The sequence below is a fragment of the Fistularia commersonii genome, chromosome 7, assembly GCF_037954325.1.
Source record: "Fistularia commersonii isolate RoL2024-O1a breed Wild chromosome 7, RoL_Fcom_v1.0, whole genome shotgun sequence".
Taxonomy (NCBI): Eukaryota; Metazoa; Chordata; class Actinopteri; order Syngnathiformes; family Fistulariidae; genus Fistularia; species Fistularia commersonii.
In genome coordinates this window covers 14,240,685-14,258,688 of record NC_141290.1, presented here as the reverse complement: position 1 = coordinate 14,258,688, position 18,004 = coordinate 14,240,685, and the positions used below count along the sequence as shown (strand labels likewise).

At 39.0% G+C, this 18,004-nt stretch overlaps 1 protein-coding gene across 1 annotated transcript in view; it reads left to right on the top strand.

Moving 5' to 3' along the window:
• LOC147232836 (plexin-A2-like) overlaps positions 1–18,004 on the top strand; it is a 106,516-nt gene that overhangs the window by 36,752 nt on the left and 51,760 nt on the right. The window contains exons 4-6 of the mRNA XM_086149954.1: positions 7,273–7,407; positions 12,195–12,295; positions 15,474–15,597. Coding sequence (XP_086006080.1) covers positions 7,273–7,407; positions 12,195–12,295; positions 15,474–15,597 — 360 coding nt within the window. The remainder of the gene's footprint in view (positions 1–7,272; positions 7,408–12,194; positions 12,296–15,473; positions 15,598–18,004) is intronic.

Genomic DNA, 18,004 nt, shown 5'->3' with positions numbered 1-18,004 from the left:
ATTTTCTTCTTTTTTTTACCCTAGATTGATCTATGTTTTAATTGAGCAAAATAATAAATCAAGATTTTTGATATTAAAAAAAATGCTAAAAAGTAATAATGAATGATAATGAATCAACTGTTTTTCAGAAAGAGAGATACTGAGCTGAGGGTCCAGATGTGCGAGGCTGAGATTAAATAATGATAATATGCTCATAGAAAGTCATATGTATGAATATGTTAAATCTGTCTATGGAGCATGTGGTGTACTGTTATGAAAAAAATGACAGTCCCCTTCACCCCCCCCCCCCCCCCCCCACACACACACACACACACACACACACACATACACACTTTGCCATTGTTCGGAGCTGACAAATGGAGAGGCAGAGCTGCCTGGAGGCATGATTGATTGATGAAGTTTTTTTTTACCCAAGGGTTCCAAACATGTAATCAGTTTGTATTGATTGACTGTCCCAATTGAGAGACTATCACACCGCTGTGTATGGGGGGGGAAGAGGGGAGGGACGATACAGAGAGAGAGAGAGAGAGAGAGAGAGAGAGAGAGAGAGAGAGAGAGAGAGAGAGAGAGAGAGGCTTGGCATGCTTTCAAAATGTTTTGTAGTTAGATTTGATCTGGATGGCGAGGTCACCCAAGTTCATATGCCGATACATGTACCTCCATACATTCAAACAGGGGTCGGCCTGGTACAATCTCACTGCATAGTCCTTATGTTGCCTTTAGTGTTGGTTGTGTGTTTGAGGAATTCATTTAGCTTCCCTGTAATTGCATCAAATGGTTAATGATCCAATCTCTCTAGAAATTAATTAGGGCTTCAACCTGGGGTTTCATAGATGATTAGTTTTTTTTTTCCCCTCAAGCTATTATACTTAATTCAGGGGTTCTTCTCTTATTTCACATTTCTGCCAAAGATTCCATGTGTCAAAATTATGATTACATGATGATGCAAGCCAGAGATGTCATCACCAGTGAGATGATCTCTAATAATGAGAGCAAGACAACAAAAGTATGGAGCCTTCTTTGGAAAAATTGTTACAGATGAAGAATGTTGGCAATAAAGGCAGATCATTTGGAAGTTTGGTTGTCACGGTAGCAATTTCAGAGAGTCTAATGTTGAGTCAAATTAAATCCATATATTACCTGGGTTAGATCATACTGGAAGAAAAGCTTCAGGGGCTTGATCAGGGTATACAAGTGCAACATGCAAAATGCAGCAGGTGTTAGAAGCACCTGGGCACCTCATTCTCTTTATCCGCATTGCCCTGAAAGACTCCCGCTCTACTTCACTCCATCTCACGCTCATGGACACATGCACTGTCAACACACACTCTGTTAACGCTCATGCTTCATCTTAACTTGCCTGTGTCATCATTATTACATGCTTTATTTTGCTGGCTTGACAAAACTGGGGGCTGCAAGGGTTCGTGACAGTGCTAAATAAATGAACATCAAAGTAGCTCTGGTTTCTTCCAGACAGCCACACTGAATGAACATTCATCACAAGTAAGCTGTACTGAGACCTTTCCTTAGTATTTCCATAAAATGTTGCCTTGTGAGACACGGAGGTTTATCTTTATTGTAACTCACCGGAATGCTTAACACTGACTAGATTCGGGGGGGGAAGTACGTTAAATGATACACAATGGGCTATTAATCGTAGTTTAAGATCTCCTCATTACACTATTTACCCATTCAAATATAAACAAATGGTATTTATACAGAGCCATTAGACTTTGAGAGGCTCATGTGTAATATACGCCTGAAAACACAAAAACAACCACCAGCAAGCACAGTAAGGCAACAGAGTTGTCACGCCTTTCCTATCAATGCCGATAGCAAAAATGAGGTCAAGTTACATAATTAATTGTCTCATCTTGATCATTGATTCGAGTTAATGTGAGTTCATGAGATACGATTTGTAACATGCAGTCCATCCATTCTTCAATTTCTGGAGTGGATGTACTTTTCCGCCATCCTAAAGTCATTGAGGCAGCAGTGAAAGCCTCCACCATTATCCCAGCATAGAAGGATTTTTCGACATTGAACAGTGGTACTTTGCGCCCCTAGCATGCAGAATATACAATGTGAACAACCTGTTAAAGTATTCCAACTTTTGTGTGACGATTAAAGCATTATTTTCTGTTAAGCAAGCTAATCCTGCAGATCATAAAACAATGATGAGCATATATTAAGTCAATCATTGCATTGTGTCACTGATTTATTTTCTGATTTGAAAGCATTTTCTACCAATCCTTTCCACTGATATTAAACTCTCCTTCAAAACATCCTCAGATTATTCTTGCAGCTTTCCAAACTTCTGTAAAACATTGCAGCCTTCAGTGCAAAAGCAAACAGATCATTTCTTGAAATTCTATTTGGACCTGACTGAATACTGATATAAATACTCTATATAACAGGGACTAGGATAGTTTACAGCTCAATGGTGCAATAGCAATGAGCTCACTATATTACCGCATTTAAAAAGCGTTGACAGCTCACACATCAGTTAACCACTTATTATGGTGGCAGACCTGCCGAAGAAGTGAATTACTGCTGCAGAGAAAATCTCTGCAGTAGAAAGGTGCATATATTTGCTAAAATGACAATGCATCACTCGAGAAAAAGGGTGCACTCATCGCCGAATGCATGGGGCTCATCATTTTCTGAAGCTATTTACAGGCTTTAATTCTTTCATGGCACTAACTAAACATTTGTCGGAGGCCTTCAATTTGTGTTGCCCCGCTGGCTTCAGTGACATCACAGTGGACGGGATGTTTTGATCTGAAGCTGTTTGTTGTGTTGGTAGTTTTAAAAAAACAACCTGAGTATTGAATGATGCATTTTTGCACAACCGGCAGACAAGTAGGGCCTTCTACATGCAGACATTCAGGGTACTTAAACATTGTTTGCATGGCTCCACTATGCAAAGACATATAGTTGGTTGAAAATAGGCAAAGTTCCACTTTAATTTGTATTGCTGCAACCACACATCTTGTTTGTTGGCAGAGGTGGGAGAAGAGAATCGAAAACCCTTCACTAATGGGCATCTGTTCTCTCTGCTTGCATTTAATGAGCCCCAAAAGATTGCAGACTGAAAGTCATTTCAAAGTCAAATTAAGGCTGAGCTGACTGAACACGTCTCAGAGCTCAAACGCGTCATGGCTACAACCTCAGGGGTGGGTTTGGGTCAAAGTCACACTGGCTGATTGGACTACTGAATAGCAGAAGTTTCATCTTTCTTTTATCTTCCCTCTCTTCACTCTTCATTTACAATTAATGTACCATGTCTTGGTCGTTCTGATGGAGAGCTCCAAAGAGTGACCACAGAAAGATCGACATGAAAACTTGAGATGGATGTAAAAAAAAAAAAAAAAAAATGTGAGGGATAATTGATTCAGAAGCTTGTCTTAAAGGGGAGAAAGCAGTTTCAAGGCTGTGTTTTGTCATTGCTGACTACTAAACACATTGTAGTAGTAGCAGCATAATTAAAAAGTGAACCAATGGACAACTTTTGGACTAATTTGACTAATGATGGTCTTAACCTTCTTGTGACACTGAGTCCTCAAATGAGGAAGTTACATCTTAAAATCTGTATAGATTGCATTTCACCTACTTGTTAATCCAAATAGTGTGAATGTAAAACCCAATTACAATACAATGAAACATGGGACATGAACATACAAACAATTTTGTTGTTTTTCAAATGCTTTAAGTTAATTAAAAAAAAAGTACAATTGAATGGGTTCTTATTCTGGGTTTTATTTCAGGTCCAGCTCCTTTATCCCTAGTTTCCTGGCTGTCTTGCCACTTGCCTGTCCTATAAAGACACACAAAAACATCACTTAAAGTGATGTGAACTTTATGATATGAAACAGAAGGCTAAAATTTCCCGAAACCATATTGTGAGATTCTATGTGCACTTCTTCAGTTGTGGGTGTACACAAGTTATTTGAGTTGTTAAAATGAGAAACAAATTAGATAAGTCCATCTGATGGGAAAGAGTACACTTATCAGCATTTTTTATGGTCCCATGAAACAGAGGTCAGCCACAAATTGTTTCTGCATATTAAAATATATCCAGTGACATAAAGCTGAGAGGGAACTTGTTGCTTATAAAGCTTCCGTTTACTGTCTGGAACAAATATTCAAAGAGGGGGATGGACATTGAAAATGCGTAAAACTTAATGGGGCACGTAATGAGTTAACTCTCATGGTGGGATGACTTATCAAACATTTAAGACTGTTTTAAAAACGAGGCAAGACAATAATGTGATTAATGCCACTTGTTCACTTGCTCACAGAATTTAATTTGAAAAAACAAATTTAAAAAATCAACAATGACTAACATGATTGTTATTTGGTGAAACCTTCTCTAATTACAACGTAGCACATATATTCTAACAAAACCCACACAGCAAATGCAGTATGTCAAATCTAGAACTGTAATGTCCCCATGCGCACGTGCACCACACACACACACACACACACACACACACACACACACACACACACACACACACACACACACACACACACACACACACACACACACAGGTGGTTTCCAGATGGAATGTAAAGTGAGGCTGAGAGAGCAATTGGGAACACATGCAGACAGTTTTCTCAATTTATAATAATAAAAATAAAATCACTGTAACGGGCAAACTGCAATAGGTCACAGAAGGCTGCAGAATGTGATTCATTTCATATCACCCTTAGTAAAACATGTGAGCCTTTTGATTTGTATGGAAGCATCTCTATCTGCTATCTGCCATGAAAAATGTATGAAGTTCAATTCAGAACCCTTTTGTACAGTTCTTGTAGTTTACTTTCAAGAAATTCTTTGTCTTCCAGGCACAGGCTGGATTTTTAATGTATCAGTTTAAATAAGCAGCTTCTCTGTTAATTAGCCAATATTCTAATGGATTGCCATACTAGAGAGTTTATTTACAGCTCATTGGTCACTATCAGCTGCAACATGTCTATTTGTTGACAAGGGGTTTGAATAAGAAGATAATTTGTGCAATTGTTTCTATACCTTGTTTTTTTCTTGTTGATTCTTCTGAAATGCAATAAAAAGCTGTCCCTATCCTCGCAAACCCAAAGCGGAGCTTAAGATGTCCAGATGTTGAATTAAAAAAAACAACAACATTTTTACAGATACAATACAGATACTTTTAAACTCAGTACTTAACAAAGTTCTGAGTTTTCATAGTATTTTGCAGACGCAAGTATTGAAGCTGAAGTAGGTGGAGTCATCAAAACAAATACATGAATTATATTGTAAATTATTTGCAGGGAAAAAAATCTGCAAGAAGTGAATTTTTTTCCATGTTCTTATTTAATATGAATATGACCTCCAACCAAAAATACTTTCATCAGCAGTCAGAGAACACTTGATGGTCTCAACTTAAGTAGAGCTCTTACACCTTGCCATTTCAAAGCGCTTTACACTACACTAGATAGATTTTGCCCATTCACACACGCACGCACGCACGCACGCACGCACGCACGCACGCACGCACGCACGCACGCACGCACGCACGCACGCACGCACGCACGCACGCACGCACGCACACACACACACACACACACACACACACACACACACACACACACACACACACACACACACACACACACACACACTCCTCAGACTCCAATGGCAGCGGAGCTGCCTTGCAAGGTGCTAACCATTGGCGCAAGGGGAGCAAGTTTGGGTTCAGTGTCTTGCCAAAAGACACTCGGACATGCAAAAAGAGGAGTGGGGAATAAAATTGTCAGTGGTCTGACTGGAGGATCAGCTGCTCGACCAACTTTTTTCATGTTAGTTCACTTTGCTTTTCGAAGTTTGTCTCATTTCATATGGGAACACGATTGACGATGAATAGTTTGGTTTTGCAAAAAAAATGTTCATGTGTATTTTTATTTTATTTTGGAATTTCAACCTTTTCCTAAAGACGTAGAATAATTACTGACAGTACTTTGATGGAAACCACATGTCATACTGAATACTGTTATACTTTGAGCACAGTTATTGTGCAATTCTGCACTTTGTTATGTAAGGCATGTAATATGATCCATCTGGATCAATGGGTTCAAAACCGAAATGTTACAATTCCCATTGGTGGGGTTGTGGGATACATACAAATTATATTTGTAGTTTGCACAGGCTGGCATTAATGCTATTTGATAGTGTGGCTGGAGCTTGTTCTGTCATGCATTTCATGTACACAGCCTTTCATTCATTTTACATAACTTTAGACTATCAGAAGGTCCACTTCCTCCCCTCCTCAAATGATTATCTGGGGCAAATAGTCAACAACTTGTTTTGGTGATGAATATAACACAAACGTACTCTCATCACAAATACAAGTATGATTGGCTGAATTTGTTCCAGAAACACTAAACACTATTAGGTAAATACTATAATGTTGATGATGGTGCAGTGTCACATTCAAAATGAAAATTTGTGGCCTGCTAAGCTAAACATTACGATTCTTCGACAAATGTACCACAAGAGGTTCGTTCACTGGATCATGGTCAAAATGCTCTGAACAACATTTAAATGTGGTTGTTGTAGATTTATTTAAGATGATCAAATGCATTTAAGATGTTGCAGAGAATTAGACAGTGGTTATGAGCTCATTTCCAGGATCCCAATCCTGTGCTTTTGTGAAATGACAATTTGCCATTGTAGTCCTGACTCACAGTATTTGAGTCCAAACCATGATGACTCCTTAAACTGTACCACTTAGTTTCGTTGCCAGGAACATAGCGAGTATTTGTGTGGCCGAAACGTAACCAAACTCTAAAATTGAAAAATGTGGCTCAGTAGATGAGCTATGTCTGTGTGAGGTCCCAAAACTGCCTTTTCTTGGTCTGCATCATTCTGACAAAACCAGTGGAAATTACTTAAAAAAACAGTTACTCATCAACCGTAAAAGTAACTATGATGTTGGGGCAGATTTTAATTGGGTCTGTAAGTGTTCAAGAACCAGGAATGTGATCAGGGAAGTGGCCAGCATAGGAAATGGCGACACCCTATCTCACAGTTACCATGGTGAAGAGGAATCAGGATAGTACTGAAACGTACTTCAATAGCACGTGCTGAAAACATTTTGTAAAATGCTCTGGTTTTCAGAGATCCCATTTGACTGGCCACTGGCATTCCATTCAAATGAATGCCACCAAGAGGTCATCGCCTTTTCACATAACTGTGTGAAATTGTCCAGAACTGCTGTGTAATTGCCTCTGTGTTTCTGTGCCTTGTAGATCAGGGTGGATGGTCCCTCTGAGGGAGGAGTGCTGTATGAGACAGTGACTGTGATGAAGGATAGCAGTACCATCCTTCGGGATATGGCCTTCTCCTTGGACAAGAACTCCCTCTATGTGATGTCTGACAATCAGGTGAGGAAATACCTTCATTTTGATGCTGCTGTCAGTAGACAAAATAAGTGGCAAAGGGATGTATGGAACAGTGGAGCCATCTATGATTTGTAAACAACTGTGTTCCTGTCTGTATGACAGTGAGTGTTTACCAAATTGACAGGTCCTTGAGTGACATGATCTACAATATCTAAGTGGAAAGACACTGTAAAAACAGTCACTTTTTGATTTGTTAGAATACAATTTGTCAATAGAGGTGTCAGTTCAGCAGAAGATTTGCATCAAATAGGGGAATTAGCCATAGGACAGTGTGGAATCAAAAACTATAATTTATGATGATAATACATTTATGGTATTTAGTTACAATCCTACCAGATTTTTATGACTTATCCCCCAATTTTTTTTGCATCGCTCTGGGAAACATTCAGACCGTATGTGTACAGAAGGAACTGTTAAATATGCAAGATGTGTGTTAGAGGATGGACCACTGTTCTAATTACTTATCCATGCGAATCGACTTACATCGCTTGCATCTTTTGTACACGCACACGTGCGCACACAACTCACACACAGACACACACACACACAGACAATTAAAAAACATTACTGGCTTTTGCTATATGGATGTATCAACCTAGTCTGCTTCTCTCTTGGCCTGCCATCACACAGGAGCACGATTGCTGTTGTTGTCATTGGACGAAAGTCTCTGCAGTTATTGGAGATAAGAGTGAACAGTGGTAATCACTTTTCAACTCCCATCAAGTGATTATTTTGGCGTGGCTGAATGGCACTGTGAAATGGGATTAGGTTTCATTGCAGCCAAAAAAGAGCCCCTATCGCTGTTCTCACTTGTCTTCTGACTGCTGGAACGCTGTGAGCAAGAGTTGTGGTGCAGAGAGGCAAAGTGCACCAGGATTGCAATTTTTTAGAGGTCTTTTCTTTTAAGAAGCTTGAAAAACACTTCTGCAGAAACCCTATAAAAGCACCAAATTTAAGGAAGCAAGAGATGTAATTTAAAGACAGGGTGAGAACACACACGGTATTGTGTTTGCTAACTGTCTTCTAAAACAAATCAAGGCAGCTCTTTTTTCCGTGTGATAGACTGGAAGAGACAAGGCATCACTTATTGATGAGCGCTGGTGTTTCAAGGAGAGACACATGCTTCCTTCAAGGATATAGCCAGCTTCTCTCTTCAGCCCTCCTCTAGTGACACATAATAACCCAGCACAAGTCAAACCCGGCTCGGCCAAGCTTTTTCTTTTTACTATTAAAACAGCTTTGGCTTTGTAGCCCTCAGGAGTTCAGAGCACAGACTCCCACTTTCTGTCTCCCATTCCATCTTTGCTCAGTTTTCCCTTCAGACTCTTGGTCGAGGAATCCCCGGGGAGAGGACTTCACTCTGCGATTTCTCACACTTCCAGAGGATTCCAGAGATGAGAGATTTTTGGATTCCTGGGAGCCTGACAATACAGGAATGATGTGGAGTGAGGAGTGAAGCACAGACAGATTTGGCTGAGCGCAGCCGACCCTTGTGGAATAACAATGAGCCTCTCTGTCTAATGGCGAGGGTTAGCATGGTGATGAAAAGTGAGAAGGGAGGAGGAAGAATCCGTGTGCTTGGATATGTGTGCTTATTTGTGTGTGTGCATGCGTATGGGTATGCGTGTGTGTGAGCACATGCGTTGCAACATAATTTGAAGGTCAGTTTCGATATTAACAGAATATTCACGAGAGTCGATCTTTTTCCTGATTACGTCTTCAGTGCGATCATTTCTAAGAATAAAAATGCTCTTGTGATGTTAAATACGAAAACAGTGATGAATGTCACTTGATGGCTAAATCATTAAACCTTATAGAGAGAGGGGAGGGGCTGCTGCAGAGGATTTTCAGAGCAATCTCTCAAAGTGCCACTATGTAAAGTGTAAAGACAGTGCTTGAAATCCACTCAACTCTTTGTCTGTCTCCCCTCCACATATGCATGTGTCTTGTTCGGAGTGAAGTGCGTTTTAGGCGACGGTATCATTGAAGAGGAAACTCCGCTTAAGATGGCGAACCAACTATGAAGTCTGCATTGACCTGGAGCGATCAGACATGGCTGCAGTAGTCCACAGGTTGTTATGTGACTAACAGGGTGATGCTTGAAATGGCGATGATGGTGCACACCTGAGGCACATCTGAGCTAACATCTCAGCACCTGATAGGCTCTCAGTGGTGTCTGCATCTGTGTCAGACATCAGTTCAAATGTGAATGAGCTAGAGATGACGCTGTCAAGGCAACCAAAATTTTGGTTGATCTCCTCCCTGTCTGACAAACCCCATTTATTCTCAATTGTTTCACTAATCATGTAAACAAGAACAGATCTTGATCTTGAACAGAGTCATTCTTATCCAGTTTTACATCATCTGTGTGCTTTTCTTTCCATTTCTTTGGGGATGTTTGTGTTTTTGGTCTAGCAGACAAATGGCAGTAATTACATTTAGTCAAAAAATCAGTTGATGTTCCTGAATCAATAAAAGGCCAAATTTTCCCCTTTATATTTCCTTCTGCAAGTTTATGATTTTTTTCCTTTGTTTTTCTAAATGTTTTTCTTTTTTTTTTTTTTTTATAAAATAAGCTTTTCACATACACGCACGCCTCATCTTATGTCTTAGCAAACATGCCAGTCAATCACAGTTCCAGTGAGGAGAGATATTTGAACAATACTGAAATTTCCTTCAATTTTCATGGTTATCATTGTCAACATGACGACGGAAGTAGCCTCACATTGACAAGATAATTTGATTGCGTGGGATTGCTTTTCTTCTGCAAGGACCCGCTGTTAGTCTTACAGTATTTACATGTGGTTTTCATGTATTTATCCAAAAATATATAGATCTTCTTAATATCGTCCAGATCTTAAACAGATTATACTTACACCTGTTATGAATCTGTTTCCAGTGTCCTTTTAAGATATAACTGAGATCTATTAGCCAATCACCATGGCAAACCTCATGGCAAACGATATAAAAAAAAACAACAAATGAAATAGCGGAGGAAGTAACACAGATTGGCTGCAAACAGGGAGGGGAGGTTAATGAAGCATGCAGAGTGCAACTCCAAAGAACAGAAATTGTCACAACAGCAGCTTGATAGTGCATTGTGTGTTTAGTTTTCTTGTTATTATAGAGCAAATGTTGTGAACTTTGTTTACTTCAAACAATCAGGGAGGCCATGAGTCAACTCAAAATCTACGGTTTCGGAGAAACCGTTAACTCAGATTTCTATAACACCCTTAGTGTTTAAAAAATGTAAAATCCGAAGAAAACAGCAAAGGGACTGATCTACACAACAAACTGCTATCATTTACGCATTCCTCTCCTGATCTAATTCAACATGTAAGTCAGCCTACTCCCTCCTTCCAAAGCTCCGCTCGCAATTTTATTCGTTTATACCGGCTCCAGTCCACAACAATTCACAGATTATTCTCTCTGCGTCAGATGTGGACTAAGCACCCCTCCCCCTTCCTTCCCCACCCTCTGCTTCGGCTTCATTTCGCTAATGGCATGCACCAAATGGGTTTGGAACTGCTGGAAAAAGAAAGTTATTTTCGTGGGGAGAAGTAGATAATCCATTTTGCCAACACAGACCTGAGAAAGAACCCACTTATGCTATTAGAGCACCAGAGACACTCTAATCCACTCTTCATTTGTTATTGCTTACATCAGGAAATTACTAGCATCATACATCCAGACCTCTAATAACAATAATAAAAATAATAATAATTTATAGAAAAGTAGGTAGCTCTAGCCTTGTTTTGAATGCAGGTTTGGTACTGGTGGTTCAACAGTAGTGTCTCGCAAGGCACCTCATGAAACGTTTATTGTTTACCAGCATGCGTGTGTGGAAGTGGGAGCTGAACATACAGCTCCCTGACCATCTCTTCATGCATGTGTGTATGTACCGTAAGTGTGTGACAACTGTAATAAATCAAGGCTAAATCTAAAAGAATCAAATCATATCAAATAGTCATGTTCTGATGTCATGCGTTTTTCATTGGTGGACGATGTACACAAAAAGAATAATATATTTTTTGTAGTGGAATTCCATTGTTCCTCCAGTGCTGTAATTTGTGCTTCATTGAAGCAACCTTTTTTAAAAATATTTTTCAAAGTGAAGGATATTCAAGAAGAATATTGACATTTAAACAACATATTTATACAGCATTTTTACATGAAGGTACACATTAAATGATGCAGAAAAACATGTGTTATATGCCTGTATAGTTATTTTTGTAGCAGAAATGTTAATTAATTAAAAGTTAAATAAATTGCAAATCTTTTTCTTTTATTTATCTAAATGTCTCGGACCAGACAATGGACTGCATAAACATGCAACGGAGGAAAAGGGTTTAAAACTTCATTTTTAACTAGAATTCTTGAAAATTTAGTTTCTATGAAGAAATAGACAGTTTCAGCTATAAACTGCCCCTTCATCATTGATAAGACTGTGGAAATACACCCCAGAACTTCAGTGACACCTCATATTTCATACAGTAGCTAATTTTAAAAAGCGCCTCAGTGATCCTGGGAAAAGACTGCCATAAAACGTTCCAGCCCTATTTCAAATGCCCATGGGAATTCTGACAATGTCACAACCCTACACAGGCATAGCATACACACATGGTATGCAAAGGCAAGTGCGTGCTGTATTTAATTTCTATTAAATGAAACTGTTTTGTGCTGACTCTTTCTTTTCCATAGTATAAACAAAAAACTAATCTCTCCTACCTATTACTCTCTAACAGATGTTCACATTCCTTCCTGTTCAGGTGACCCAGGTCCCCGTGGAGGCCTGTGAGCAGTACAGCACATGTGCTGAGTGTCTGAGCTCCGGTGACCCCCACTGTGGCTGGTGTGTCCTGCACAACATGTGAGTTCTCTCTTCTCTCTACACCGTGAACATACCCATTCCGTATCCGGGGGATTAAAGCTGTAACACTACTCTTCATCAAGCGTCCGACAGAGAGCAAAGAGAAATGATCTGGAGCGTGTGGCTATATGGTATGTACTGTTTAGAATAACCGAGGAAAGAGCACAGGACCTCTCATAACACAGGAAAGAATGGGTTGGGACAGTGTGATCCCTCTTAAATAATGCCGTTCAGAACAGCAGATGCTGCACATCCACCAGATTTCATTGTCTGCCAGATGATTGGACGGCCGGTGTTAATGGAGAAGGAAGGGATTAGCCTGGCAGCAGGTCTACCAACTGCACCTCTTTGGGAAACATTTTAGACCTGGCAGAGCTTGTCTCTCTTATCTTAATTATATGACCTGCAGGTTAGCTTGCGTAACACCTCGATACAGAGCAAAGGGGATTCATGCGATAAAAACACTGTGTTTCTGAATCAGACCGCTATGTTTGAAGCTGACCTAAGTGAGGGATTTATCCCAGTTTCATCATGACGTTTGCATTTCAGTGAGCAATATCTTGATGATGATCAGCGTCATTTAACTGCAGCTTTCAGTGGTGCTAAATCACCACTTAGCCTGAAGGAAAAACATCTTTTGTTTTAATCTAAATTACCTCATTAAACAGTTGTTTTGCGTCTTTCCCTGAGTGCTAGCTTTGTCGGAGTCTCATTGTGCCATTTATTTAAATTAGCTTGCACTTATCAGGAAATAGATAGGCGGCTCTTCCTGAAAGCCAGCATGCTAGAGTTAAAATCCCTCAAGTTTTAGAAAGAGAATACTTCTTTTTTTTAGCGGGGGGGGATTCGCCTCTGGATGATTCCTCTTATTTCTACTTTGGACACAAACAAAACAAAGACGCTTTTCCGCTGCATAGTACCCTACTCAATGCTATTTGCTTTTGTTGGTATTCAAGGGGCCTGAACATCAAAACACTACAGTAACATTAGCATTATCATTATTTTGTCATCGTTGCAACATATGACCAGAGTAAAAGGCTTTTTTTCATTGACTGATGACTTAGATGAATGAAAAGCTTTTTTTTCAAGAGACAATTATGTACTCAGAGGGTAGCGTTTTTCCTTTATTTGGTTGCCGAGACAAGGAAACTAGATATAATGAAGATAATCAACAAAACAGGCTCCCACGAGTCCATATATCATGGTGAAGATGATGTAACTGGAATTTCAGTGAACGAAGCTGCATAAAGTCCCCATCCCTCATAGAAGCCAACACGAATTCCAAATTCAGTTTCCGACAAGATATTTCAAGCATGAGAAACAAAATATACAAAAAAACATGTCATTATATTACACCAAGAATCATTTATCAACTTGCGTGTCTCCCCTGTTGTGCCACATGGACAGCTTTAAATTAATGGCAATGGCAATCCAGTCCAAATGCTCTGCAATACATAAATACTACAAATGGTGAGCACTTAAATCAGAGTCAGGGGTCACCTACTATTTAACATGCCTCTGTGAAATAAGATCCTATTTAATTTTCCTGGCAGTATTTTCCTGGTTTCATCAAATAATTAGAATACATTATTCACCATTATCACATCATGTGACATTAAGAAGTCTCACTGGTCAGTTCCCACTTTTTGGCAAGATCAGTGTCAGAGGAGTTTCACTGACCGACGGATTAAAAAATGATCACATCAAGCCGATGCCGTGAGCACAATTTTCTGAGTGTGTGCATTTAATTTGTGTTTTTGGTTGGAGGAGGGACAGGGAATGAAATGGCTCCATCAGACAAACCTCGGTGCAAAATAGCAGAGACACTTCAGCTGATAAGTGGTCAGACTCCGACTGACTATACACATGTGGCTCTGATCTGCCTCAAGGAGCCGAGACAGCAACTGCTATCAGCGCTTTTCCATTCAGACTTCATATTATTTTGTAATTACAGCAGACTCTTCTGTGCCTTTTGAGGTCTCCCAGGACATGCCACCCTCTCAGCATCATCAGAGAGCAGCACTGTCTCCCCTCATTGAGTGCATGATGTTGGGCAAAAGAACACTCTCTAGTTTGCTATAAAGCCTCGACACTGCAGCCGAGAGACCCATTCTTTTTAATGCAGTGGCTGTGTTTAAGTGTAGAAAGCCTCACACAAGGAAACTCAACAAGACACTCAGTCCCTGTCATACCAGGATTCACTATCAGTACAAAAAAAAAGCAAGCTCAAGAACAATTGTTCATTTGCAACAAATGCATGAGGAAACAGAAAAAGAAAAAAACAAAAAATACATCACGAAGAGATCAGGCATACATTTGTGTTAAACTTTTCCCATGTCCTAGATAATTACTCAGTATAAATAAAAGTTAAATGGGAAAACCACAGTCTGATCAAGCATTGTGATTTCCAATATCCAAACATTCCCATGCATTTGTTATAATTAATCAGATATATTTGTATTTTGTTCATAATCATGCATTGCTATTGTTGATTATGTACAATGCATATATATGTAGAATTTATATATAATATAATATCTATATAAATTTTGAATGTTCCCAAACATTACTTATAGTTTCAGTCATTATGCAATATTTGAAGCAAGAAAATATGGAGAACATCCTGTGGGTTAGCATAAAACTATGATAAATTTAATAAAGGAAATTGGTTGTCACATACAAAATATTATTAACAATAATCTTGCCATAAAGGTTTTACAGGTTTGTAAAACATTCTTTTAAATGTCACTCCTAAATTCTACATACTCTTTCTTGGACAATTATTTGCCTAATTTCAAAGGGTAACTAATTAGATACTTACTGATGTGTTTTTTTCCTTTATTTTGCGAATAAGAAGCATTGTTATCAAAAAATGCAAGTAAGAAACGAAATGATGCATTACATGAGTGAGACAGTGCGAAAAATATCACATTGTAGCCCTGTTGATGGTTTGCACATAAAAACATACTGGAAAAAATTCTCACATTTCCAAATAAGGCTGCATTAACTCTCCATTATTTGGAATATTCAGTAGAGTTGATGCCTTGTAGCAGTATTTTTTTAATGTATTGTCAGCCTCTAAAACAATACTTTAAATGACAAACATGCATGTGTTTACACAGACACACACAGTGTGTTCTTTAATTTTTTTTTCTAATAAGTTGGTTTTGTTCCACAGGTGTTCGAGGAGGGATCGGTGTCTGAGAGCGGATGACATGTTCCGATTTGCCACAGACATTGACCGCTGCGTGACGATTATCACACACCCGGAGAGCATTGCTGTATCAGCACATAGTGTTCCTGTGAGTCCCTTATCATTCCACCAATCACTTTGCTGTCACTCCATGCACATAGTATAGTTTATGACTAATCTGCATGGCGAGCCTTTAACAGCCTCATGTACAGTAAATGTAAGTCTGGGAGAGAAGATTAGTTCTGTGCAAGGAGGAATGACAGAATTATAGCTCTCCCTGGAGGGCATTCGCTATTTATTTTGGTTTTAACATATGCTGTGTGGGATTGGAGACAAAAGTGAAAAAAAATTACTGAAGCTATTTTATTGAAGTGAACTACAGTTTCTGCATCTCTAATGCATCTGCCAGAAGGTTGAGTGCATTCCTAATAGACTAATCAGCTATTTTGTATGGGAGCCAGGAGAAGTAGGACAAATGCATCGCTTTGTTAGAAGAATGGCTTTCTTAGTGAGTTACATGAGAAGTACCTGATCGCTCCAATTGTCACCCACCAGGAAACATGTTGGCGTATCCGTTATTTCTACACTAAAATAAAAAATCTACCATCATATCTTGAATAGTATTCTATATTAATATTTTCTTAGAATCCCGCCAAGAAAAAAAAAATTCAAAAAGATACTCTCATCTGCAATCTTATTTAAAGATATGTAAAATTGTATTTATTTGGACTCTTTTTCTTGCTTAGCTTTAACATATACTGAATGGTCAAAATGCAATAAACAGTAAGGGATTAATTGCTTGCCATCTTGTGTTCAGACTTTTACTTGTAAGAGTCACCACAGTGATATTATTACACACATATTATTTATCTATTTTCTTTGCAGTTAATTACAGCTAGGTACTGTGTGCAATCATAATAACTACAACACCCAGTTTTGCTTGGAAAGTTCTGCCATCATATTTGATTCCAAATCTTAATTGTCTTGTAACTGTATCAATATTTGATAATATAAAGACCACATGAGTCACACCATGAACAGGAGTTGTTGGAATGTGTATTTGATGGCTTCGGACAGACGTAGGCAAGCAATTTCCTAAATTTGTGACAGGGTGCCAAGCTAACTAGGGGATGGAAATATCTAGCTAAATACTGCAGGCATAGGGAAAGCTATCTATCATGGATTCTTAGGGCAGGGATCATCACGAAGAGGCGGATTTCCAACAGATTTGGCATATCCTTTTCCTTCTGTCAAGCGTTAGAGTTTAACCCTAACCCAGTACTTAATTTGGAAAGGTCTATAATCTGAAACGGTGCAAGTAGTAACTTGAAATATCCCAAGTGCCTCAAAAAAGAAACAAAACACAGACAACGCTGTCATTTCTCCTACTTTTCCACAATTATCATTCATTATCAGCAGGGAGAGGCATGTGGAAACTGCTATTTACACGTTGCTGACATTAGCAGGTCCTTAACTCCCTTGTCATAGCCCTTGCGTGATGTGATGGAGAAAACCAAATAAGGTTGGAAATCTCTGTTTGCAAGCAAAAAAAGCAAGCAGACTGAAAAACTGGATTACATGACATGCTGTTAATATTAAACTGATCTCCATCAATCTGCTCAATGATGATGTCCATGGCAAAACTTCAGGCATCACTGTCACCTAAGAGATGGACATGTGTGACTTTCTGATCATGTTTAAAAATATTTAAAAAGGCGAACAGTGGATTTATTTATTCAAACTTAATTTGGGTGAAAGTAATGAAGGCCAGAACATTATTTTGCTTTAAATTAATTCACATTGGGAATGCTCTTGTCTAAAGTTACTTGGAATAGTACAGTTTTCCGCAGCGATAAATTAGGCAATTGACATCAGTTGTTGAAAAAACAAAGAGGTTCACTTTTTGGCTGATGCTGTCACCAGTGTGGCACATGAAGAAAAGTTTGGCATGACAGCCCAACCTTTCAACAAAATCTGCAAAAATGGGAAACATTTGCGAATTAGGAAGCGAAAGTAGATTGCGGATATTTATCAACAGTACAAGGGTAAAAGAAAATTGCACCTGTGACGAATCTCAAGACATGACAAACCTTTCTATTACCCTCAGGTATCACAAGAACTGGTTACATTATTGTAATGCAGGAAAATATACTGATTGTTCTGATTTGAGGATATCTTATTTCCCACATGGGTACATTTTATAATAATCAATCTCATATCCTCACTGTCCTAAATTGTGAGAATAGGAAACAGCCGCAAAACAAATAAAAGGTTGGTGCTAAGGATGTTAAGATTCAGAACGGTAGAAGAGAGATTAATGAGGGAAACATGTTAGTTCACAGAGTCAAATGAGCCCTCAACAGATGTGTCTTGACTCTAAAATGAGACGATGGGAAGATATTGGGCTTTTCAGACTGAAGATGAGGGCTTGTTCTACTATCGTCATGAGAAAAACAAAGTGGGAGGCTGGGACTTTGGAGAGCGGGTTAGAAAGCTCATCATTTACTCCAAGCAGG